The sequence below is a fragment of the Lepus europaeus genome, chromosome 17, assembly GCF_033115175.1.
Source record: "Lepus europaeus isolate LE1 chromosome 17, mLepTim1.pri, whole genome shotgun sequence".
Classification (NCBI taxonomy): Eukaryota; Metazoa; Chordata; class Mammalia; order Lagomorpha; family Leporidae; genus Lepus; species Lepus europaeus.
In genome coordinates this window covers 67,036,075-67,060,786 of record NC_084843.1, presented here as the reverse complement: position 1 = coordinate 67,060,786, position 24,712 = coordinate 67,036,075, and the positions used below count along the sequence as shown (strand labels likewise).

The window sequence follows — 24,712 nt, the reverse complement described above, 5'->3', positions numbered from 1 at the left end:
TTAACCGAGAGAACACACCTGGCAGTGCAGGTGGGCAGCTCAGAGAAGAAGCAAGTGACCAGAGAGGCTTTCTGACCATGCATCATGGCGTAGTGGCCTCCACATCCCTCCACCCTGTCACATAAGCCTGATTCTCTGCACCTGCTTGCGGTTATGTATCTGTGTGTTCGTCGTCTGTTTTTCCCGCCCTGCACTGGGAGCTCCCTGTTGTCTGTCTTGTTTGATCTGTGTCCTCAGCCCCGAGCCTGCCATGTAGCAGAGACGAAGTTTTGTTAGAAGGGTGAATGGACAGATAGAGGAGAGAAAGTATGTTTCAGATACGTCCGATCCGAAGTGCATGTGAGATGTCCAGAAAGAGACGTCCTGTCTCCGAGTGCCGCAGAGCAGCAGCAGCTGACCTGCAGACAGAGATTTGACAGGCCTCAGCGTATCTACATGAGTGACAGTCACTCAGGACGCAGTGTGGGATGCAAAGGGAATGGGGACTGTAACCCTGGGTAGGGTCTTGCTAATTTCAGGGGCAGGAGACACTGGATTCCACTGGAGGGAAGGGGTGCTGTGAGAGAGGAGCGGGGCCAGTTTGAACCGTTCAGCCTGTGGGGGAGGGCAGCACCGGCAGGTGGGCCGTGGTCAGGCGTTAGCGCTCCCCTGTGTCTTCCTGTCCCAGAAGCCACATCTGTTTTGGAATGAAGTCCCCCGAGGAGATGCGACAGCAGGCGCACATCCAGGTTGTGAGCAAGAACCTGTACAGCCAGGACAACAACCACGCCCCGCTACTGTATGGCGTGCTGGACCACAGGATGGTGAGGCCCTGGACCCCGATGAGGGCCAGGTGGGAGGGCGAGGCCTGCTCTCCATCTCCCTGTCCCCTGCACATCTCAGGCCAAGCCCGAGTCCCCTGCCCCACAGTGGTCTCTGTTAGTCACTGGGTGTGCTTTTCTCCAAAGGGTACAAGTGAGAAGGACCGTCCTTGTGAAACCTGTGGGAAGAACTTGGCCGACTGTCTGGGCCATTATGGCTACATTGACCTGGAGTTGCCGTGTTTCCACGTGGGGTACTTCAGAGCCGTCATAGGCATCTTACAGGTAAGCATACAGGTGTTGCTCTCCAAGGCATGCGTTCTAGATTAACCAGCCCAGTGCTGTGGTGTAGCAAGTAAAGCTGCCGCCTGCAGTGTCAGCATCCCATGTGGGTACCGGTTGAATTCCTGGCTGCTCCACTTCGAATCCAGCTGTCTGTTATGGCCTGGGAAAGCGGTAGAAGATGCCCAAGCCCTTAGGCCCCTGCACCCATGTGGGCCAGAAGAAGCTCCTGGCTCCTGGCCTTGGATTGGCACAGCTCTGGCCGTAGTGGCCATCTGGGGAGTGAACCAGCCTGTGTCTCTGCCTCTCTATAACTCTTTGAAATAAATAAGTAAATCTTTAAAAAAAAATTAAAAAACAAATTCAAGAGTGGTCAAGGACGTTAAGATTAGAAATTGTGAGTGGGGCAGAATACATCCAGGTAAAATTTTATACTAAATATGTAATGTTTCCATCTAGAACTATGGTATACTACTTAAGAATTCTTCTTTCCTTTGAGAAAGTGGTACCTGTATACCTTAAAAATAATAATGGTGGTCGGCGCTGTGGCTTAACAGGCTAATCCTCCACCTTGCGGCGCCGGCACACCGGGTTCTAGTCCCGGTTGGGGCACCGGATTCTGTCCCGATTGCCCCTCTTCCAGGCCAGCTCTCTGCTATGGCCCAGGAAGGCAGTGGAGGATGGCCCAAGTCCTTGGGCCCTGCACCCGCATGGGAGACCAGGAGAAGCTCCTGGCTCCTGGCTTCAGATCAGCGCGATGAACCAGCCGCAGCGGCCATTGGAGGGTGAACCAACGGCAAAATGGAAGACCTTTCTCTCTGTCTCTCTCTCTCTCACTATCCACTCTGTCTTTCAAAAAATAATAATAATAATAATAATAATGGCGCTAGTAATTCAAATAATGCAGAGTAGCATGAAAAAGTTAAAAAAAATCCTACTGGAGTACTATGGTGCAGCAGGTTAAGCTGCCACTTGGAGCACTCACATCCCGTATCAGAGTGTCTGCGTTAAGTCCCAGCTACTCCGTATTTCTAGTCCAGCTTCTGCTGATATACCTGGGTGGCAGGTGATGGTCCAAGTACTTGCGTTCTAGCCACCCATGTGCATGAACTGGATGGAGTTCCTGGCTTCAGCCTGGCCTGGCTCTGGCTGTTGCAGGCATTTGTGGAGTGAACTGGCAGAAGGGAGGTATCCCCTACCCCCATCATTCTGCCTTTCAAACAAATAAGTAAATCTTTTTTTTTTTTTTTTTTTTTTTTGACAGGCAGAGTTAGACAGTGAGAGAGAGAGACAGAGAGAAAGGTCTTCCTTCTGTTGGTTCACCCCCCAAAAGGCTGCCGTGGCCAGTGCGCTGTGCCAATCCGAAGGCAGGAGCCAGGTGCTTCCACCAGGTCTCCCATGTGGGTGCAGGGCCGAAGCACTTGGGCCATCCTCCACTGCCTTCCCGGGCCACAGCAGAGAGCTGGACTGGAAGAGGGGCAACCAGGACAGAATCCGGCACCCCGACCGGGACTAGAACTCTGTGCGCCGGCACCGCAGGTGGAGGATTAGCCTAGTGAGCCGCGGCGCCGGCCAATAAGTAAATCTTAAAGAGAAAAACACGGACCGTGTCAGCTGGCTAGGAGCACTGCCGACGTTTTCACAGGGGCTTCCCCCGTGCCTGTCTGCGGCCGCTCAGGGCGCCGGGCAGCACGGAGAAGGGCGTCTTGCAAAGGGAAGACCTTTCCTGTCTCACCCTTGCTCTGCTCCCTGTTCAGATGATCTGCAAGACCTGCTGCCACATCCTGCTGTCCCCGGAGGAGAAGAAGCAGTTCCTGGACTACCTCAAGAGGCCCGGCCTCACCTACCTGCAGAAGCGAGGGCTGAAGAAGAAGATCTCGGAGAAGTGCCGCAAGAAGAACGCCTGCCATCACTGCGGCGCCGTCAACGGTGAGGCCAGGCGCTCCCTCCCGCCCCGCGCCGCCTTCTGCTGCCCTGCCCGCCGCGTGCCCTGTCGGGACGGGCAGCTCTTGTGGGTGTTCCAGGGCTCCAGCAGCTTCTGTCGTATCAGTAACCAGACTCTCACTCAGGCCACCCTGGGAACCTGACAAATGGACTTTTCCAGGTACTGTAAAGAAATGTGGATTACTGAAGATAATTCACGAGAAATACAAGACCAACAAGAAGGTGGTGGATCCCATCGTCTCCACTTTCCTTCAGTCTTTTGAAACAGCCATCGAACATAACAAAGAAGTGGAGCCGCTCCTGGGAAGGGCACAGGTGAGCCTGCGAACACATAGCCGTCCCGTACACAGTGCAGACTCACGGACTTTCCCGCCCTCTCCTACCCTGCTATGCCTGACTTCTTCCAAAGACTAAGACAGCGCTCCGGGAATACTGCATGTGACTGCCCTAGGCATTTGGCTCCAGCTACAAAGTGGCCCGGCCTGGGACTTCTTCTTGTTTTTGTTTTTACCCTCTCCTTTTTTAATACCCTCTCCTTTTTTTTTTTTTTTTTTTAAATTTTTATTTATTTATTTATTTATTTGACAGGTAGAGTTAGTCAGAGAGAGAAATAGAGAGAAAGGTCTTCCTTCCGTTGGTTCACCCCCTAAATGGCCGTTACAGCTAGCCCTGCACTGATCCAAAGCCAGGAGCCAGGTGCTTCCTGCTGGTCTCCCATGCAGGTGCAGGGCCCAAGCACTTGGGCCATCCTCCACTGCCTCCCCGGGCCACAGCAGAGAGCTGACCTGGAAGAGGAGCAACCGGGACTAGAACCCAGTGCCCATATGGGATGCCGGTGCCACAGGCAGAGGATTAACCAAATGAGCCACGGTGCCAGCCCCCCGTTTTAAGTTTTATAAAGTTTATTTAAGAATGAAAAAGAGCTCCCACCCCCTGATTTACTCCCCAAATATCCACAACAGTCAGGGTTGGGCCTGACTGAAGCCAAGAGTTGGGACCGCTATCCAGGTCTCCCAGACGGGTAGCAGGCACCTATGACTGGAAGCATCACCTGCTGTCCCCCAGGGTGCTCCCCAGCAGGAAGCTGGAATTTGGGATGGTGCCAGGATCTGAAGCCAGCTACTCCGGTAAGGCGTCTCAGCTGGTGTCCTAACCACTAGGCCAACTGCTTGTCCCTACTCACATTTTTATGAGATAATGTGTTAGGTTTTATTATAAATGATTTTTCTAAAGGTTTATTTATTTGAGAGGCAGAGTTAGAAAGAGAGAGGTTGGTCTCCCATCCACTGTTTCACTTCCCAAATGGCTGCAATGGCCAGAGCTGAGCCAATCTGAAGCTAGGAGCCACGAGCATGTTCCAGGTCTCCCACATGGGTGCAGGGGCCCAAGCACCTGCACCGTCTTCTGCTGCTTTCCCAGGCCATCAGCAGAGAGCTGGATCAGAAGTGGAGCAGCTGGGACTTGAACACCAGTGCTCATATGGGATGCTGGTGCTGCAGGCAGAGGCTTAATCTACGCCACAGCTCTGGCCCCATTATAAATGATTTTAAAATCACAGCTGTCAGGGCATAAACTGAGAGAGGTCCTGCTCCTCACGTGGATAGTGAGGGACAGGAAATGGCACACAGGAAGAATGGGGGGAGGGTAACTCGATGAGCAGCTCCCGCGGAGGGGGCTAGGCAGGGAGGGCTGAGGTGAGTGGGTGCCCACACATGTAGTCTGGAAAAAGCATGGACTCCTGATGGACCTGATTGAAGTGGAGCTCTCTGATGCAGCTGCAGCTAAGCTGTGGGCAAGGTTGGGGAGCCGCTGGCAGCCTGGTCAGTGAGCGTGAGGAACGATGCACGCTGTCGGCTGTGGCTTTACCTGCAGGCTCCTCGCGCACTCACTCCACTCCCACCTCCACCTTCCACCTGTAGTTGTCTGCCCAGGACCCTGCGGCACTGTCCTTGCCGTGAGAACCTTCCCTGCCCCTGCTCCCGAGAGGAGCGCTGACTCTCCGTGGGTCTGCCAGGCGTTTTGTCTGCAAGTCCTGAGGGGCTTGGTCCTGGAGGGACCCACCTCAGTTCTTATTAAGAAGCGGTTTCCAGACTCCTGCCCGCCGTGTGTTCTGAGCCCGTTCAGTTCCCCGACGTTCCTAGCTCGTGCCTGGTGCTCACTGCACTATTCCAGGTGAGGTCTGGCTTTTGTCACACTCCTGCAGTTCTGTTCCTACACGTGAGCAGTTCCTGCCAGCTCGCTGCAGGTGGTGGTGAGGTGCCCATGGCTGGGAGGCAGCAAAGTGGAGGCAGGGAATTCCGCCCCAGCTGAAAACCTGGATAGGCACTTCTCTGGCTGGGTTCCTTCCTCCTCCCCTGCTGCCCTGCCGCCTCCGGAGTCCCCCAGAGCCAGCCCTCTGTTACTTTGCTCTCATTGCAGTGCCCTACATGCAGTAGCTACTCACGTTTCTTTTTAGCTTTGTTCTTGGGAAATTGTGCAAAGCAGCTCCTACCTGCAACATACACTCAGGCATCTGATCTTAGGTTCCCAGAAAATGTAATGAGAGCAGTAAGACTCAGGCTGAGTCACTTACCGTTGATCTGTGGGTCTAGAATAATTAGCATAGTTCCCATATTATGAGTAAGTTGCTAACTGCATGGCACATGTTGCGCCAAGCCAATGTAAGTTGATTAACATAAATTTAAGGGTGGAAAAGGAGAAAGATAATTCTGCTCACCTCCAGACAGCTCTTAACACCATGGTCAACATTGCCTCTCCTCTGCAGAGCACTGGGTTTCCCCTGAAGGGAGACTGTTCACATGTCTGTTTCATTTGGCAGTATTTTATGAACTCTTCCCATGTCGGTTGTGACATCTCTCTGGTGTGTCTTTTTGGATGTCTGCATGGTTTTCCACATGTGAAATTTTATCTAGTCCGTAACCCATCTGGCTGTTTCCAGCTGTTCACTATTAAGAACAGCTTTCCTGAACATAGCTTAATCTTTGTATTCATTCTTCTTCTTTTTTAAATTTTCATTGTATTTGAGAGCTGCTTGAGGCCGGCGCCGTGGCTCACTTGGTAATCCTTTGCCTGCGGCGCCAGCATCACATATGGGCACCGGGTTCTAGTCCTGGTTGCTCCTCTTCCAGTCCAGCTCTCTGCTGTGGCCTGGGAGGGCAGTGGAGGATGGCCCAAGTGCTTGGGCCCCTGCACCCACATGGGAGACTAGGAGGGAGCACCTGGCTCCTGGCTTCGGATTGGCGTAGCTCTGGCCATGGTGGCCATTTGGGGGGTGAACCAACAAAAGGAAGACCTTTCTCTCGGTCTCTCTCTCTCACTGTCTAACTCTGCCTGTCACATTTAAAAAAAAAAAAAAAAAATGATGCTTTAGCTGGCTCCCCAAATGCCTGCAGCAGCCAGGACTGGACCAGGTGGAAACCAGGAACTTGAAGGTCCATCTCAGTCTCCCACGGCTGGGTGGCAGGGACCCAGGTACTCGATCCATCACCTGCTGCTTCCTAGGATGTGTATTGCAGATGGATCAGAAGCAGAGTACCTGGGGCACGAACCAGGCATTCATAAGGCATGTGAGGGTCCCAAGCAGTGACTTAGCTGCTTGTCCAGACGCCCACTGCTGTTGTGTTCATTTCTGAAATTGTACCCTTTGGAATAAATATGACAAGGGAGTCACTGGGTTGAACACTTCAATAAAAGGCCTGCACATTTTTCAGGCTCTTGCAGCCTAGCATGTCGTCATAGAAATCTGGCATCACATACGAGGCTGAGTTTAAGTGGTGGGGAGGTGAGAGAGTGTGAAGTGACACCTTGGCCGCCCTGTGCAAAGCCAACATACTGCCTCCATCCCTGCCTTCTCCCTTTGCACAGGAAAACTTGAATCCCTTAATAGTTCTGAACTTATTTAAACGGATCCCGGCTGAAGATGTCCCTCTCCTCCTGATGAACCCAGAAGCTGGAAAGCCCTCTGATTTGATCCTCACCCGGCTCTTGGTACCTCCCCTGTGTATCAGACCCTCTGTCGTGAGTGACTTGAAATCTGGCACCAACGAAGATGATCTGACGATGAAATTGACAGAAATAATTTTTCTAAATGACGTCATTAAAAAGGTCAGTGCATCGCGTTTGCTTGTAGGTTTTCAGTAAATCTGTCCTGGAAGATGAGAGTGACAGGCCTGTTTGTGTTCTCCCTCTGCCCATATTAGCACCGGATCTCAGGCGCCAAGACGCAGATGATCATGGAGGACTGGGACTTCCTGCAGCTGCAGTGCGCGCTCTACATCAACAGCGAGCTCTCGGGCATCCCCCTCAACATGGCGCCCAAGAAGTGGACCAGAGGCTTCGTGCAGCGCCTTAAGGGCAAACAAGGCAGGTTTCTGACGAAGCGTCTGGAAGATAAGCCCGCTGCCCTTGGTGCCCTGTGTAATGTGTGCTGAGGGCACATCAGAAAGTATGTGGAAAATGCAGTTAAAAGATAAGGTCACTTGGGGACAAAACACTCTGAAATCCACGCATATGCACATGCTGTGGACTTTGTGAAGACCCCACACATGTCTAGTTCAGTCAAAGGTCACGGGCCTCCCGCAGTGTTGCCGCTTACGGCGCTCCCAGCTGCACACAGCGTGCCCCGGGCACTGACGACGACATACTCTCTCTATTTAGGTCGGTTTAGAGGCAATCTGTCGGGAAAGAGAGTGGATTTTTCTGGCAGAACTGTCATCTCACCTGACCCCAACCTCCGGATTGATGAAGTAGCTGTCCCAGTTCATGTGGCCAAAATTCTAACTTTTCCTGAGAAGGTAAGGACCATTTGGCTGATTCTCTGTTTAAATACAGTCTTTTTTTTTTTTTTTCTTTTTTTTAAGATTTAGTTTATTTCTTTGAAAGAGTTACAGAGAGAGGTAGAGACACAGAGAGAGGTCTTCCATCCGCTGGTTCACTCCCCAGATGGTTGCAACAGCTGGAGCTGCGCTGATCCGAAGCCAGGAGCCTCTTCCGGGTCTCCCACGTGGGTGCAGGGGCCCAAGGACTTGGGCCATCCTCTACTGCTTTCCCAGGCCACAGCAGAGAGCTGGATCAGAAGAGGAGCAGCTGGGACTAGAACCGGCGCCCATATGGGATGCCGGAGCTTCAGGCCAGGGCTTTAACCAGCTGTGCCACAGCACCGGCCCCTAAATACAATCTTTCATGTTCTGTTTTGATGTTCCATATAGCGTGCAGGGGAAGGGCCACGGTATCCCACCCAACCCACAGTTTGATGTTTGTTTATTTTAAAGATTTATTTGAAAGAGTTACAGAGTGGGGGGGGAGAGAGAAATCTTCCATCCACTGGTTTACTCCCCAAATGCCCCCAACAGCTGACAGCTGGGGTTGGACCAGGCCAAAGCCAGGAGCCAGGAACTCCATCTGGTTCTCGCATGAGCCATCATCTGCTGCCTCCTAGGGTGCAAGCTAGCAGGAAACTGGATTGGAAGTGGGGATAGGACTCCAACCCGGCACTCACTGACACAAGATGCAGGTATCCCAAGCAGCAATGTGTAACTTTTTTTTTTTTAATATTTATTTATTTGAAAGAGTTAACAGAGAGAGGGAGAAACAGAGACAGATCCGTCCACTCCCCAGATGGCTGGGACAACCAGAGCTGGGCTGTTCTGAAGCCAGTAGCTTTTTCTGGTCTCCCACATGGGTGGCAGGGGCCCAAGTTTGAACTGTTCTCCACTGCTTTCCTAGGCACATTAGTAAGGAGCTAGATCAGAAGTGGAGCAGCCGAGGCTCAAACTGGCCAGTGTTGCAGGCAGTAGCTTTATGTTACAATGCCAGCCCCTAAATATTTATTTTCTTTATCTGAAAGTCAGAATTATAGAGAGAGATATGTTCAGTCTACAGGTTCACTATCCAAATGGCTACAATGGCTGAGCCAGACGTCAGGAGCTTTTTTCTGGTCTCCCACATGGGCTCAGGGGCCCAAGCACTTGGGCCATCTTCTGCTTTCTCTGGTGCATTAGCAAGCAGCTGGATCTGAAGTGCAGCAGCCAAGACTTGAATTGGCACCTGGGATGCCTGCATGGTAGGCGGTGGCTTTACCAGCTACACCACAATGCTGGCCTTTTTTTTGCTTAATATTTATTTGGCAGGCAGAGTTACAGAGAGAAAGAGATCTTCCATACACAGTCACTTCCCCAAATGGCTGCAGTGGCCAGGGCTAGGCCAAAGTCAAGAAGCTGAAATGGAGCAGCCAGGACTTGAACCAGTGCTCATATGGAACGTTGGCATTGCAGGTGGCAGCTTAACTCACTGTGCTGCAATGCCTGGCCCTGCAACTTTTTTGTATTTTTTATTTCTTTACAGTTAGGATCTAGAATACTTTTTATTGTTTTTTAAAGATTATTTGTTGTTTGAAATGCAGAGTTATAGAGAGGCAGAGAGAGGTCTTCCATCCGATGGTTCACTCCCCAGATGGCTGGGCCAATCTGAAGCCAGGAGCCAGGAGCTTGTTCCAGGTCTCCCATGCGGGTGCAGGGGCCCAAGGACTTGGGTCATCCTCTACTGATTTCCCAGGCCACAGCAGAGAGCTGGATCAGAAGAAGAGCAGCTGGGACTCCAACCGGCACCCATATGAGATGCTGGCACTGCAGGCAGTGGCTTTTTACCTGCACAGCGCTGGTCCCTTAGAATACCTTTTTTCAGTGGTTCCTATCTCAAACTGTAAAGTAACTAAATAATAAATACCACTCCCAATTAATTTTCCTGCATTAGGTTCTTAAAACCTTAGGGTCACTGAGTTGAGGAGTTTGAGGCTTTTAAAAGCTATTACTGCATACCCAGAAGGGCTTTACATTGAGGCCTTGAAAACTGCAGGGCCTGGTAATACCAACTCTCCCCCGAGATTGACAGTTAGCCTGGATCTGGTAGAGGTTGTCAGGCAGCCTCAGTTTACTGCCTAGTGACCCAGAGGTTTCTGTCTCTGAATTGTCGTTCCCTGAGACTGTTGTCCCAAGAGATGGCAGCACACAGCCAGCGCAGGTCAGGGGCTGTGTGCTGCTGTTAAACTGTAAGACCTTAGCAGGCCCTGGCAAGTAATTTCAGATGAAGTTGCTACCTGTTTCTAGGACCACAGAATATTCTAGAACATCCATGTAAATCAGTCCATCCTACTCTGATATGGCTGGGGACAAACAAAGGCAAGAAAAGAAAAGGACTTATGGGCCGACCCTGTGGTGTAGTAGATAAAGTTGCCACCTGCAGTGCCGGCATCCCATATGGGCACCGGTTCAAGTCCTGGCTGCTCCACTTCCAATCCAGCTCCCTGCTAATGGCCTGAGAAAGCAGCGGAAGATGGCCCAAGTCCCTGGGCCCATGCTGTCCACGTGGGAGACCCTGAGGAAGCTCTTGGCTTCTGGCTTCAGATTGGCCCCGCTCTGGCTGTTGCAGTCATTTGTGGAGTGAACTAGTGGATGGAAGACTTCACTCTGTCTCTGCTTCTGCCCCTCTGTAACTCTGCCTTTCAATTAAATAAATAAAATCTTACATGCAGAAAAAAGAAAGGAACCTAGCCATAGCCCCCAGCAAGTGAATGACAGTTGAGGCTGATCCCACATTCCTGTTCTCACACTCCAGACTGTGGGCAGCAGGCTCCCCAGGGTGTTGCTCCTCTGTGACTCCACACCTAGGGAGTCGAGACTAAGACGCAGCCCAGTGTGGCTTGCCAGCCTGAGTATCTCACCATTCTTTGCTTCTGGTCCTGCAGGTGAATAAAGCAAACATCAATTTCTTGAGGAAACTGGTTCAAAATGGCCCTGAAGTGCACCCGGGAGCTAACTTCATTCAGCAGAGGCACATGCACATGAAAAGGTAACAGCTCCCCCGTCAGCCACCTCTTACCCTCTTCCCGTGCTGGGGCTCACCATTGCCAACTCTGCCACAGAGCGCAGTGCAGAGCGCCATGTGGCATTTTGGCTAGGGGAAGAGACGTGTAAATGACAGTGAGCCAAGACGTGTGCCTGCGCTGTGCTCCTCTGTACCCGGGCTTGAACTATTTTGCATCCAGATGGTCAGAACACCTTGAGACAACAATGGGTCATTTTCTGCGCCACTGGGCTCCCAGGTGTCCTCCAGTGAGTGTACTCATAACCCAGAGGTGCACATTTTACCTACTCTGGGTTTTGTAGCGAGCTGAACTGACTGACCACCAGGGCCCTGTGTGGAGCTGGTTTATTGTTGTATTTCTGCTTCTGAGAGAGTTTTCTGTAGCTCAGCAGTTCTCAAATTGGGATACATCTTGCAATCGATCTGTCATGAGTGGGCAAATAGTTTGCTTGGTGGCGTGTACAGTAATGATATGATTTAAAAGTAGAAACAAAGGAGGGCATTTACCCTAGCAGTTCAGATGCCCGCACCTCAAATCAGAATGCCTGGGTTCCAGTCCCAGAACCACTTCAGCTCCACCTTCCTGCTAATGCACACCCCGGGAGGCAGCTCAAGGAGATGCAGTCTAGTCATGGGAATTTAGAGGGTCACAGAAGCCTTCCCTCTTGGAAACTTGATAGACACCCATGGCACACCTGGATTGAGTTCTGGCTCCGTGATTTGGTCCCAACCCAACCCCAGCCATTACAGGCATTTGGGGAATGAACCAGTGGATGGGGGCACTCTGTCTCTCTACCTCTCAAATAAATGAATTAAATTTAAAATTCTTTTTTAAAAATTGGAAGCCTCTAGAGCTGATGATATGTAGCAGGTAAAACTGCTTGGGAGTCAGCATCCCATATGGGCACTGGTTCATGTCCTGGCTGCTCTACTTCCAATCCAGCACCCTGTTAGCGGCCTGGGAAAAACAGCAGAAGATTGCTCAAGTGTTTGGGCCCCTGCCACCCACGTGGAAGACCTAGGTGAAGCTCTTGGCTCCTGGCTTTGGCCCAGCCCAACCCTGGCCATTGGCGGCCATCTGGGAAGTGAACCAGTGAATAGAAGATCTCCTTCTCTCTCTCTGTCTCTTTCTCTCTCTCTCTCTCTCTAACTCTGCTTTTCAAATAAATATATTTAAAAATAAAAGTGGAAGTGTCTTAGAGACAACGGCATCTGTAAGATACAGCCGTTTTAGAGATGGGACCCTGGTCTGAAGGGGAGGGCCTGCTAAGGAGACCTTGTTCTCAGTGATGGTGTTTGCTGTTGCACATTCAGGTTTCTGAAGTACGGGAATCGCGAAAAGATGGCTCAGGAGCTCAAGTACGGGGACGTCGTGGAGAGACACCTGATAGACGGGGATGTGGTGCTCTTCAACCGGCAGCCCTCCCTGCACAAACTGAGCATCATGGCACACCTGGTGAGCACGGCCTGCTGCCCCTCTTCCGTGTAGCGGCAATTGCTGGGCGCCTTCGTGCTTGTTTCTGGACTCCTCTGGTTAAAGTTGCCCCTGCTTTTGGTCTTCTCCTCTCACTTAGTTTGATTCAAACTTTTTAATTTCAAACTTCCCTCTAGGAATTCTAATATTTATAATGTCACACTCATACACAACCGTAAAGGATCAAATTAAAAATCAGTGTGAAAGCAGCTAGGCTGATTTCACTTGCAAACAAAAATGTGTAATACGGATGTGTGTGCACAAATTTATGTTAAAAATAGGTCCGGCAGAAAATTGACTTGTGATTTAAAGTTGCATGTTAACTAAGAAACTGAAATGCTTTAAAGGCTTTTCTTCGCAGTAGTCCTCCAAGACCTTCAGCCATATTTTTTGGTGATTTAGCTTTCTAACAGCAGTGGTTCCTTTTTCGAGAGATTGAAAATGGAAATGAGATGGCAATTTTAGTTTGCTAAATATTCATAAATGCTCTTCTGTGCAAAGTTGTTAAATCTGCCAGCCTTTGCGAGTAGTGTGTGAGCAGGCACTTTATGGTCCTTGTTTTCTGGATTCAGTTTTTGGGTCGTTCACATTGGTCTGTTAACAAGAGAAATTGCAGAAATCACTAAGGATTATGGGGTTGTGGTTATGGGAATCTAGAGCGTGACAAAAGCATTCCCTTTCTGGAAACTTTCTTGACTTTGGGACATTTTACCATAGAAATTGCTTTTTGGAAATTCTCAAATGCACACAAAAGTAGAAAGAATGGTATGAACGTATATTTTCCCGTTGTCTAAACGCAGTGAAGTTTCAAGCTTTTTCTCCCCTTTTCAGTAATGTCGTTTTTCCATGTATCTTCAGTTTGTAGCCATTTGAAAAACTTAGCTAACACCACTGCCATAATCACACCAGAAAAGATAGCCACTTCTTGGTGTTTCGTAGTAACCAGTCCATACTCAGATTTCCCAGGGTGTCTTTTTTTTTTTTTTTTTCCTTAAGATTTATTTATTTAGTTGAAAGAGAAAATTACAGAGGGGGAGAGAGAGAGAGAGAGAGAGAGAGAGAGAACTTCTATCTACTCATTCACTTCCCAGATGGCCACTGTGGCCATTTGGAGCCAGAAGCCAGGAGCTTCATCTGGGTCTTGGATTCAGGGGCCCAAGCACTTATGCCATCTTCCACTACTCTCCCAGGCTCATTAGAAGGGAGCTTAGAAGGGATTGGCAGTGGAACAGCTAGGACTTGAACTGGTACCTATATGGGATGCCAGTGTTGCAGATGGTGGCTTAACCCACTGAACCACAACACCAGCCCCTCAGCATCCCATATGGGATGCTGGCACTGCAGGTGGTGGCTTTACCTGCTACGCCACAGCAACGGCCCCTTAGCATTTTTTATTCAGTCGCTGCTGTTAATCGTCTTAATACTCAAAACTGTGATGAGCAGGGAAAAGAGCAGTAGGATCTCTTCAAGGTGGCTCATGCTGGTGTTTGCCTGATGGTGTTAAACCCAACGCTTTGTGTGATGGGATAAAGTGTCATGAATGATTCCACAAAAGATCTCTGTCACTTGACAGAATACACCAGACATTTGCTTCCTTAATGTGAAGTGTCCTGTTCTCCAGGCCATCTTCTGCTGGTTTCACAGAGAGCCCTTCGGATAAATGCCTGAATCCTTTTCCTGCCTTGCTTTGCTCTGCTCTCCACAGGCCAGGGTCAAGCCCCACCGGACGTTCAGGTTCAACGAGTGTGTCTGCACGCCCTACAATGCGGACTTCGATGGCGACGAGATGAATCTCCACTTGCCTCAGACGGAGGAGGCCAAAGCAGAGGCCCTCGTTCTCATGGGGGTGCGTAGAGCGCTGCGGCCCCGCTGTTAGGTCACAGCTCCTGGAAGGAGGGGAAGGGGAGCAGGTGCTATCAGAAAACACCCCCCTCCCCCCCCCCAGCTAACAGAGCCAGGAAGCCAGTCTCGATTCCCAGCCGTATGCCACTAACTGCCTGTGTTATTTCATCTCTGTTTCCATTGATTGCTGTGGAGCCTTTGAATAGCCTCCCTTGGGAGTTACGGCATAGAGGTGACGTGGTGTCTGTCACGGTGCTTACTATGGGGGGAGGGTGTTTTCTAATCTATGATACGGATTCCTGGGAGGAAATACGTAATAGGGTATGAGGACTGGCTATGAAAAGGCAAGTGTGTGGCAGTATCAGCATTGGGTGTCGCAGGGAAAGAAGAATGTGCTACATAAGTAGATTTTCCATCAGCCGAAGATTGTTTCAGCATCAGTGCGTTTCACTGAGCATTCTGAATAGAAACCTCCCTAACGTGCCTTCCCAGTTGTCTTAAGGACACGCCAGACATGCTCATTGTACCACCATTTCATTGCAAGCAGTCAGGGAGTGCCCATGATAGGCCACGGAGTTCAGGTGCCTGCCCTTGGGGAGCTTCTAGTGAGCTCCAGCTGTGGGATTGTGCTCTTCTGCCCTGAACCAGCCAGAGCCCAGTTGTGGGCGGTACTTGCCAGGTAGGGCTCCGCTTTCCTCAACTTAAGGGCCCCAGCTGTTGAGTTTTTACACCTTCAGTTAAGTTTTATTTTCCTCAGTATCTCAGCTTCCTCCCTCGTGAACTGGTCGTCATCCAGTTGTAATTGTTCCCACCTCCAAAACCACTCCTTACCATTTCAGGTGTGATGTTGCTAATCTAGTGGTTCAGGCTTTTTGTATTCTCTGCATAGTTTTGGAGTTTTAACTTAATCTTTAACTTAATCTATGCTGTTAGTTGTTGTTTTTTTCCTATAATTAACATTTTTATAACAAAAAGCAATGTTGAGGATCTAGCTATGAGTTTACAGTCAACCAGTGCTACCAGCCATGCCATGGACATTTTGTTAGAACATCATATTTCATGGGTTGAAAATGACAACAGTAAAAGACGGTCTCTGAGGACAGTGAGGTGGACGGTCCCTTAGTTGCCACCTGGACAGCTGCCTTCTGAACATTTTGAACGTGCATGTCGCATAGTTTAGGGAAGTTTCTCTCTGAACCAGCAGTTCGTGCTTGGGTTTAGTCCTGGATTACCCAGGAAACTTTCCCAGAGTACACAGATCTCAGCCTCATGCAGGGGATAGGATCTCTGCTCCCATCTCTAGATCACATGCCACTCTAGCTCAGGAGAGAAGGGAGTAGCCCTGCAAGTGTGAAATAGAGAGGCACCTTTGGCTCAGCGGCTGTCTCCACCCTGGCTACAGGATCACTGCTCTGGGTGGTGTTCAGAGGTGGGCAGTATCATATTTGCTTCTGAGGATCAGAGCCCAGCAGACCTGAAGGTGGCCATGAGCACCTCCAAGCCAAGATTAGAGCAAATGCACTCTGAGACACAGAGCCTTTTGACTTTGCCCAGTGGTGCATTCTAAATGTAAAAACTTGGTTGTTGACTGTTGATAGCATGCAATGTCTTGAGAATTAGCAGTTCTGCCATCATTGTGACATCAGAGATAAAACCACAGTCCTCACATTCAGAGAAGTGAATTATTTATCTTAGAGATTTCCCGTCCATTGGGCATTCCCCCGATGCCCACAATAGGAGGGGTTAGGCCAAAGCCAGGAGCCAGGAACTCCACCCAGGTCTCCCACATGGGTGGCAGAAAAGCAAGCACTTGGGCCATCATCTGCTGCCTCCCCATTACATTAGAAGGAAGCTGAATCAAGCTGAGGCAGGACTTGATCCCAGGCACTACAACATAGAATGCAGGTGGCCCAACCTACTGTACCACAGTGTCTGCCCCCCCCCCCTTTCTTTTTAAGATTTATTTATTTAGAAGGCAGGGTTACAGAGAGGGGGAGAAAGAGGTCTTCCATCCGCTAGATCACTCCTCAAATGGCCGCAATGGATGGGCTGGGCCAGACCGGAGCTAGGATGGGCCCAGGGATTTGGGCCATCCTCCGCTGCTTTCCCAGGCACATTAGCAGGGAGCTGGAAGAAGTGGAACAGCTGGGACTCCAACCAGCACCTACCCGGGATGCCGGCACTGTAGGCCCCATCCTAACCAACTATATCACAGTGACGGCCCTGCCTCTCCTATTTTGAAAGAGAGAAACCTCTCTGTTGGTTCACTCCTCAAATGCTCACAATAGCCAAGGCTGGGCAAAACCACTGCCAGGAGCTGAGAACCCAGTCCACATCTCCCATGTGGTTGGCTGGGACCCACGTACTTGGACCATTAACTTCTGCCTCCCAGGGTGCCCATCAAGAAGCTGAAATCAGAAATTGAGCCAGAACTTGAACAGAAGCACTCTCATGAGGGAGACATGTATCCTGAGTGACATCTTTGTTTTATTATATTTATTTATTTATTTTCTGAAAAACCCAGTGACAGACCTTCAACCACTGGCTCACTCCTCAAATAGCCACAGTGGCTGGGACTGGGCCAGGCCAAAGCTAGGAGCTATGAACTCCATATGGGTCTCCTAGATAAGTGGTAGGGGTTCGAGCACCCACGTGGGTGCAGGGGCCCATGCACTTGGGTCATCTTCTGCTTTCCCAGGCCATAACAGAGCTGGATCGGAAGAGGAGCAGCCGGGACTCAAACCGGCGCCCAATGGGATGCCAGCACTGTAGGTGGCAGCTTTACCCGCTACACCACAGTGCTGGTCCCTCTTAAACAGCAACATGAGATGTTTCATTTCTGTGTTGGTAGGAACCTCTGAGGTCAGTCTTGCTGGTGTTTTTTTTTTTCCCTCACCTTGACAATGAAGGAACTAGTAGGTGGTGACACAGCTGGGATTCCAGACCCCGGCTCCCATTTCTCAGCTTCATCTTCCTGCTGCTTATTCTTTGTTCATGACAATTCAAAAACTGTGATGCAGGTTGTAGGACTGCACCCTGCATCTCAGAATAGCTAACTTATTGTGATTATTTTTCCTTCAGACTAAAGCAAATCTTGTAACCCCAAGGAATGGTGAGCCCCTGATAGCTGCTATTCAGGATTTCCTAACAGGTGGGTCTGTGAAATTCACTTAAAAGGAGGCTTCTGACTGGAACACAGGGGTTCTTATTCAGTGATTCATGGGATGGCTTGAAAAGGTGTTTAATTGCCTGTGCTTAATTCTTTTTGCTTACTAAGTTTGAGCATGAGCTATTTGATCTCTTGTATTGGCTGGTTATTCATTGACTCAGCAAGTTTCTGTTGAGCTCTTCCCAGGGACTGGCCGTTTGCAGGCCTAGTATTTCACCTCGAATGTGTCCATTGGTTTGGGGATATAGCAGTGAGTCAAACAAAGAGGCTGTGCTGTGGAGCCTGGGCTCTCGGAGGGGAGCGCCATGAGCAGCTGTGTGTTGTAGTTCACCTGTTAGTGGTCCACCTTCGTTTCAGAACAGAAACCTTGGGGTATTCTCATGTTCTCATTCATTTCCTTAGTTTGGTGGTGTTCTTAACGTTTGCAGGTGCCTACCTCCTTACTCTCAAAGACACTTTCTTCGATCGAGCCAAGGCTTGCCAGATCATTGCCTCCATACTGGTCGGCAAAGATGAGAAAATCAAAGTCCGCCTCCCACCCCCTACAATATTAAAGGTATGTGTGTGCCCAGGGGTCCATTTGTGTTTGGAGTGAGTGCGTGCGTGCTGCGGGGTTGGTGCCAGGCTGGAGTCTTGTGCACCATGCCTGGGCCATCTGCTCTTAATTATGTGGCCATATGTAATTGATTGTCTGGTTTTCTGTCCTCCTGCAGCCTGTCACCCTGTGGACTGGCAAGCAGATCTTCAGTGTTATCCTGAGGCCCAGTGATGACAGCCCGGTGAGGGCCAATCTGCGGACCAAGGGCAAGCAGTACTGTGGCAAAGGAGAAGACCTGTGTGTCAATGACTCCTGTGAGTGAGGGCGCCTGGGCGGGGAGGACAGTGTGGCCCTGGGGACTTCGCTCACCCACCAGATCCACTTTTCTGGGGCCTTAGGCAGGGAGTTTGTTCTTCAGAGTCTTAACTGGTGTTTCTCACCTCTGAGTTCCTCTGGACACGTGGAACAGTGATTGGAATGTTCTTCTCCAAATGTGTTTTGTCATAAGGGACTAGTTTTTTGTCAATGCAATTTGTCTTTTATTTTTCCTTTTTTTATTTTTATTTTTTTCCCCTGAACAGGGTCTCATTACTTAAGGGTATCACTTACTTTTTGTGTCGAGAAATGTGTCTGTGGTCTTAGAGTATGTTTGCCTGTCTCAGCTGGTCTGCTGGGTTTTGATTACTAGAATATCAGGGAGAGTATTTCAGTGTCCCGTCAGCTGAGCCAGTGTGAGCCAGGGCAACCCCAGGGTGGTCCTCAGCACCGTGGTGTCCAGCAGAGCACTCTGATGTACTCGGCGTGCACACTGCCAAGCACCCAGCACACCACAAGCCAGTATTCCCAGCAGGCCACTCTGGGCGGCACTGCCCTAACACAGACTTGGCCGGCACAGCTTGGAGACTAGAATGGACTGCAGGATTCGGACTGAAGGACGAAGGTCAGGCTTTCTGCTGTCTCCCAGTGATGAGTTAATGTTTTAAAGGACACTCGTCTCCTCAGGTTTATTTCTTTGCAAATTCACTATTCAAGGGTGGGCAATGTGACACAGTAAGTTAAGCTGCTGCTGGGGACACCCACATCCTGTACCAAAGTGCCTGGGATCAAGGCCAAGCCTTTGCCTTGGATCCTGCTTCCTGCTAATGCACACTTTGGAAGACAGCAAGTAATGGCTCAAGCACTTATGTCTCTGCTCCCCCAAAATGGGAGAGTCGAATGGAGTTCCTGGCTCCTGGCTTAGCCTCGGCTGCTGCAGGCACTGGGGAGTGAACTGGTGGGTAAAAGAAGTTCTGTCTCTTTTTGCCATTCTACCTTTCAAGTAAATAAAAATAAATATTTTTAGAAAATAAAATGCATTTGTGTACTTTAGGTTCCTATTTAGGATATTTGAGATTCTTTTAGGTTATTTTTCTAGATATGAATTTCATTTTTAAGTGTTTATTTTTCTTATTTATTTGAAAGGCAGGAAAAAATGAGAGAGATCTTCCATCTTCTGATTCATTCATCAACTGCCTGCAACAGCCAAGGCTGGGCCAGTTGAAACCAGAAGTCAGGAACTCAGTTCAGAACTCCCATGTGGGTGGCTGAGACCAAAGTACTTGAGCCATCATTTGTTGCCTCCCGGGGTGCACATTAGTGGAAAGCTAGAATAGGAAGTGGAACCAGGAGTTGAACCCAAGCACTCCTGTTAAGACATGGGAGCATCCAGGCAGCATCTTAACAGCTGTTCCAAACAACTGCCATTATTCGGTTTTCTTAGAGGCTTTTAATGGGGTGCCACTGTTTTTGAGTATCTTAGGTAAATAGCAAATGGCTTTACATTCTTACAAAGCACTTACAAAATTTCATCTGATACTCAAAATACCTGTAAGTATGATGTAAGGATGACAAGTGCTTGACGTTGTCATCCACAGTCCCAGATAAGAGGGTGGAGGTCAAGTAGTTTTCAGGATTAGAACTATAATTAAATGAGGCTCACCTGTTCTTCAGTTTATCTTTATTCCCTCAATTAAGAAAGCTCTTTGAGGAGAATTTCTGGGGGCCAGCTTCTTGGCATAGCAGGTTGAGCCTCTGCCTGCAAGGCTGGTCTTCCATATGGGCTCCAGCTTAAGTCCCAGCTGCTCCACTTCAGAGCCAGCTCCCTGCTGATGTGCCTGGGAAAAAGTGAAAGATGGCCCAAGTTCTTGGGCCCCTACTATCCATGTGAGCGACCCAGATGAGGCTCCAAGCTCCTTGCTTCAGCTTGGCCCACTCCTAGCCATTGCTACTATTTTAAAAGTGGACAGTGGATGGAAAATCTCTCTCTGTGTGTCTCTGTAACTCTTGCTTTCAAATAAGAAAATAAATCTTTCAAGATGTTTTTCTGTTTCTCAGCTGCCTCAAGTTCATTTTAGAATGTGGCAAAGGGATATATGTCTGTCTAAACAGTAATCGTTGCTGTCCTCCAGATGTCACCATCCAAAACAGCGAATTGATGAGTGGGAGCATGGACAAAGGCACTTTGGGTTCTGGATCCAAGAACAACATTTTCTACATCTTGCTGCGAGACTGGGGACAGAATGAAGCTGCGGATGCGATGTCTCGGCTGGCCAGGCTGGCTCCTGTCTACCTGTGTGAGTGTCCTAGAATCCTTGTGTCACTGCTGTATGGTGGGTGTAATCTTGTATTGTGCCTAAATTATCAATTAAACCCTGTCATAGGTATTGGGTGCTATCCATGGTTACAGCATCCACTAGGGGTCTTAAACACATCTCTCATCAGATGAGGGACACTGCTATTTAGTATGCATTATAGTAGGTTCATGAGAGTGCTTCACAGAGTTCATGGAAAACAAAATTGAGGGCCCGCACTGTGACATAGAGGGTAAAGCTGCCACCTGCAGTGCTGGCATCACATACGGGTGCTGCTTAAGTCCTGGCTGCTCTGCTTCTGATCTAGCTCTCTGCTATGGCCTGGAAAGCAGAAGAGGATGGCCCAATTCCTTGGGCCCCTGCACTCTCGTGGAGACCGGGAAGAAGCTCCTCGCTTTGGATGAGCCCAGCTCCAGCCATTGCAGCCATTTGGGGAATGAATCAGCAGATGGAAGATCTCTCTCTGTCTCTTTGCCTCTGCTTCTCTGTGGCTCTCTGCCTTTCAAATAAATAAATCTTTAATAAAAAAAAAAAAAAAGCAATTGAAAGATGAGTTTATTTTCGTGCAAAAAAAAATTTTTTTTTTTTTTTTTTGACAGGCAGAGTGGACAGTGAGAGAGAGAGACAGAGAGAAAGGTCTTCCTTTGCCGTTTGTTCACCCTCCAATGGCCGCCGTGGCCGGCGCGCTGTGGCCGGCACACCGCGCCGATCTGAAAGCAGGAGCCAGGTCTCCCATGGGGTGCAGGGCCCAAGCACTTGGGCGGGCCATCCTCCACTGCCTTCCTGGGCCACAGCAGAGAGCTGGCCTGGAAGAGGGGCAACCGGGACAGAATCCGGCGCCCGACCGGGACTAGAACCCGGTGTGCCGGCACCACAAGGCGGAGGATTAGCCTGTTGAGCCACGGCGCCGGCGGTGCAAAAAATATTTTAAAGATTTATTTTATTTATTTGAAAGTCAGAATTACACAGAGAAGGAGAGGCAGAGAGAGAGAGAGAGAGAATGTCTTCTGTCTGCTGGTTCACTCCCCAAATGGCCGCAACCACCAGAGCTGGACCAATCCAAAGCCAGGAGCCAGGAGCTTCCTCCAGGTCTCACACACGGGTGCAGGGGCCCAAGGACTTGGGCCATCTTCCACTGCTTTCCCAGGCCATAGCAGAGAGCTAGATCTGAAGTGGAGCAGCCAAGTCTTGAACCAGCGCCCATATGAGATGTCTGCACTGCAGGCGGTGGCTTTACCCGCTACGCCACAATGCTGGCCCCTGCATTTTTTTTTTTTTAAATTTTTTTATTATACACAATTTCCATGAATTCTTTGAAGACCGCATCACAGACCGTATCTGATAGGTTTACTGAGTTAACATATGTGGCGCTCTCCTCTTGTGCTACCTGCCTACTGTTGAACAGCGAACCGCGGCTTCTCCATTGGGATTGGTGACGTCACACCTGGCCAGGGACTGCTGAAGGCCAAGTATGAGTTGTTGAATGCTGGCTACAAGAAATGTGATGAGTACATCGAAGCCCTGAACACCGGCAAGCTGCAGCAGCAGCCTGGCTGCACAGCCGAGGAGACTCTGGAGGTGAGTGGCCCTGCTCTCAGTGACTGAGCGGTGCCCACTGGGTCGTACCGTAACCGCAAAGAGCAGGTGGCAAAGGAGAGCGAAGAAAAGGCAGCGGTGCTCCTCGAGCTCCGCCCTGGGTCGTGTGTGTGCTTGGCTGGTCACTGAGGGCAGGGCCTCTGGCTAGCGCTGTAGTCCCTTCCCAGCTTTCCTGTTCCATCCGCTCATCGGCCACATGGGGCTGCTCTTGTGCCGACGTCACACTCAGGCCCCTCGTGTAACTGCTGCTAATGCTCCTGCCCTTCCCATTTTTAGCATCCTTCAAATAGAAATTGGTACCACAGTCTTGGAATAGATTGGCTTTGCTTGGCTAGAGAAGAGGGGGAATTCATGTCAGATACTCACATATCCAACCACTGCTCCCTCACGTTGGAAGCCCACTTAAGTGAGCTCGACCCTTGTGGGTCAGCATGGGAACCACCACCAGCTGCCGAGAGTCTCCAGGTCTCAGGCAGCCATCAGCAGTAGGAACTCGCCAAGGTTTTGCCTGCTCTTGTGTGTGTCCCCCACAGCCTGTACTCTGAGTGGTAACTCCCCGAAGTGTGAAAGAAAGCTCTTGAATGCATGAAGAAGTGTTCTGAGGAAATCGATGTTAGAAGCAGGGAAGGGGCAGGATTGTGTGAGGTTTTCACTGTTAACTCAGTTATTGATCTCACCGTGTCCTAAGGAGAGAGAAATAGATGTTTCTCACTCATACCTACCTAGCAGATAGCCTGAGGCCTTGGCAGGGCCGGGGTTTGAAGAGCCTGTGACTGACCGATGGAATGTCTCGTGTTGTGAGTTGAGTGACACATGGGCCAGGATGTTCCAGAAGAGTTGCCTCACCACTGTTCAGCCTGTGGCAATTCACATGTATGCTTAACCAGAAAAGGCAGACAAGTTACAGGTAGCACAGGCAGTTCTCTGTTACGTACTCCATATTGTCTATTTTGTGTTTTTAAAGATTTATGTATTTATTTGAAAGGCAGAGTTACAAAGAGGCAGAGGCAGAGAGAGAGGTCTTTCATCCGCTGGCTCATTCCTCAGATGGCCACAACAGCCCAAGCTGTGCCAATCCAAAGCTAGGAGCCTGGAGCCTCTTTGGGTCTCCCACATGGGTGCAGGGGCCCAAGGACTTGGGCCATCTTCCACTACTTTCCCAGGCCATAGCAGAGAGCTAGATTGAAAGTGGAGCAACCAAGACTTGAATCGGCGCCCTTATGGGATGCTAGCATTTTAGGTGGCGGCTGTGCCCATTACACCACAGGTCGGCCTCTCCATATTGTCTTACATGTATTTACACAGCGATGGAGGTGTATGTACACGTAGCTGTATATATGCACATACGTTGCTGCATACAGTACTGTAAACAGAGTGCATTCTGCATTGTAGACCACTTAAAGGAATTTTCAGGTTTTTGTTACACATTGATGGTAGAACGTTTGGAGGATACAGCTGTACAGCTGGTCATGGTGGTCCTCGAATGCTCTGAAACCTTCACTGATGGGCAATCGGACCACTTGCTTCCAGTTTTGAGATGTCTCTAAATGTCGCACGGAAGATGTCATCTGCAGAGTGCAGGAGGACCACCCACCCCCGATTACCTTTTCTCCCACCAGGCGCTGATCCTGAAGGAGCTGTCTGTGATCCGTGACCACGCCGGCAGTGCCTGCCTCCGGGAGCTGGACAAGAGCAACAGCCCCCTCACCATGGCTCTCTGCGGTTCCAAAGGTGTGCCCTTCCGTCTGCTGGCAGTGTGCTGCACGCAGGCCAGCTGGTTTGGTTCAGAAAATGTGACAGTCACAACTTCAAACAGGCACTTTATTTCTTATTTACCTCTTTTCTTTCATTTTTATTTATTTGAAAGGCAGAGAGAAACAGGCATATAGAGCTCCCATCTGCTGGTTCCCTCCCCAAATGTCTGCAACAGCTGGGACTGGGCCAGGCTAAATACATGAACAGGGAACTCAGCCCAGGTCTCCCATGTGAGTGCAGGGACCCAGGTTCTTGGGCCCTCACCTACTGCCTGCCAGGGTGTGCGTTAGTGGGAAGCTGGAATCGGAAGCAGCCGGGCCTCAAACCCAGTCACTCCAGTGTGGGTTGTGGGTATCCCAAGCGGCATCCCACTACTGTGCCTAACACAGTAGTACTCTCCCCCCATCTCTGCCTCAAAAACAGTTTAAACATGTTTATAAAGTGAAATCCAAGACTTTTTGAATAACATCTTAGCGTTGTAACAAAACTCTAATTTCAGTTACCCAGGCCCTTAAAGTGTTGGGTTTCACGGTACTGCATTCACATTTAGTCTCTTTGCTGCTGCTTCTGTACATTTTTTAATGGAATGAAATCTAGTCTCTTCAGTCTTGTTTCCTACTTCCTGTTCCTGGCACATACCCCAGGCTTTCCAGTTTCTGCCTTTGCTTCTGCTCTTCTGTCCACTTTGGAATTCCCCCAACCCGCTTGGTGTGCAGATTACTGTGTCCTCCGGTGCAGTCACTGCTGGTGCCTTGAATGCTCACCTGGCTCTCCCCCAGCCTTCCCTGCAGCTCAGACATGCCGCAGAGTCCTCACTCAGCT

General features: G+C 49.9%; 1 protein-coding gene across 1 annotated transcript in view; it reads left to right on the top strand.

Annotated features, from left to right (window-relative positions):
• Positions 1 to 24,712, top strand: part of POLR3A (RNA polymerase III subunit A) — a 53,596-nt gene that overhangs the window by 1,554 nt on the left and 27,330 nt on the right. The window contains exons 2-17 of the mRNA XM_062213858.1: positions 668 to 803; positions 948 to 1,085; positions 2,840 to 3,011; positions 3,187 to 3,341; positions 6,891 to 7,130; positions 7,226 to 7,388; positions 7,683 to 7,819; positions 10,768 to 10,871; positions 12,201 to 12,342; positions 14,066 to 14,206; positions 17,284 to 17,353; positions 17,800 to 17,927; positions 18,085 to 18,223; positions 20,357 to 20,521; positions 21,945 to 22,117; positions 23,755 to 23,866. Coding sequence (XP_062069842.1) covers positions 668 to 803; positions 948 to 1,085; positions 2,840 to 3,011; positions 3,187 to 3,341; positions 6,891 to 7,130; positions 7,226 to 7,388; positions 7,683 to 7,819; positions 10,768 to 10,871; positions 12,201 to 12,342; positions 14,066 to 14,206; positions 17,284 to 17,353; positions 17,800 to 17,927; positions 18,085 to 18,223; positions 20,357 to 20,521; positions 21,945 to 22,117; positions 23,755 to 23,866 — 2,315 coding nt within the window. The remainder of the gene's footprint in view (positions 1 to 667; positions 804 to 947; positions 1,086 to 2,839; positions 3,012 to 3,186; positions 3,342 to 6,890; positions 7,131 to 7,225; positions 7,389 to 7,682; positions 7,820 to 10,767; positions 10,872 to 12,200; positions 12,343 to 14,065; positions 14,207 to 17,283; positions 17,354 to 17,799; positions 17,928 to 18,084; positions 18,224 to 20,356; positions 20,522 to 21,944; positions 22,118 to 23,754; positions 23,867 to 24,712) is intronic.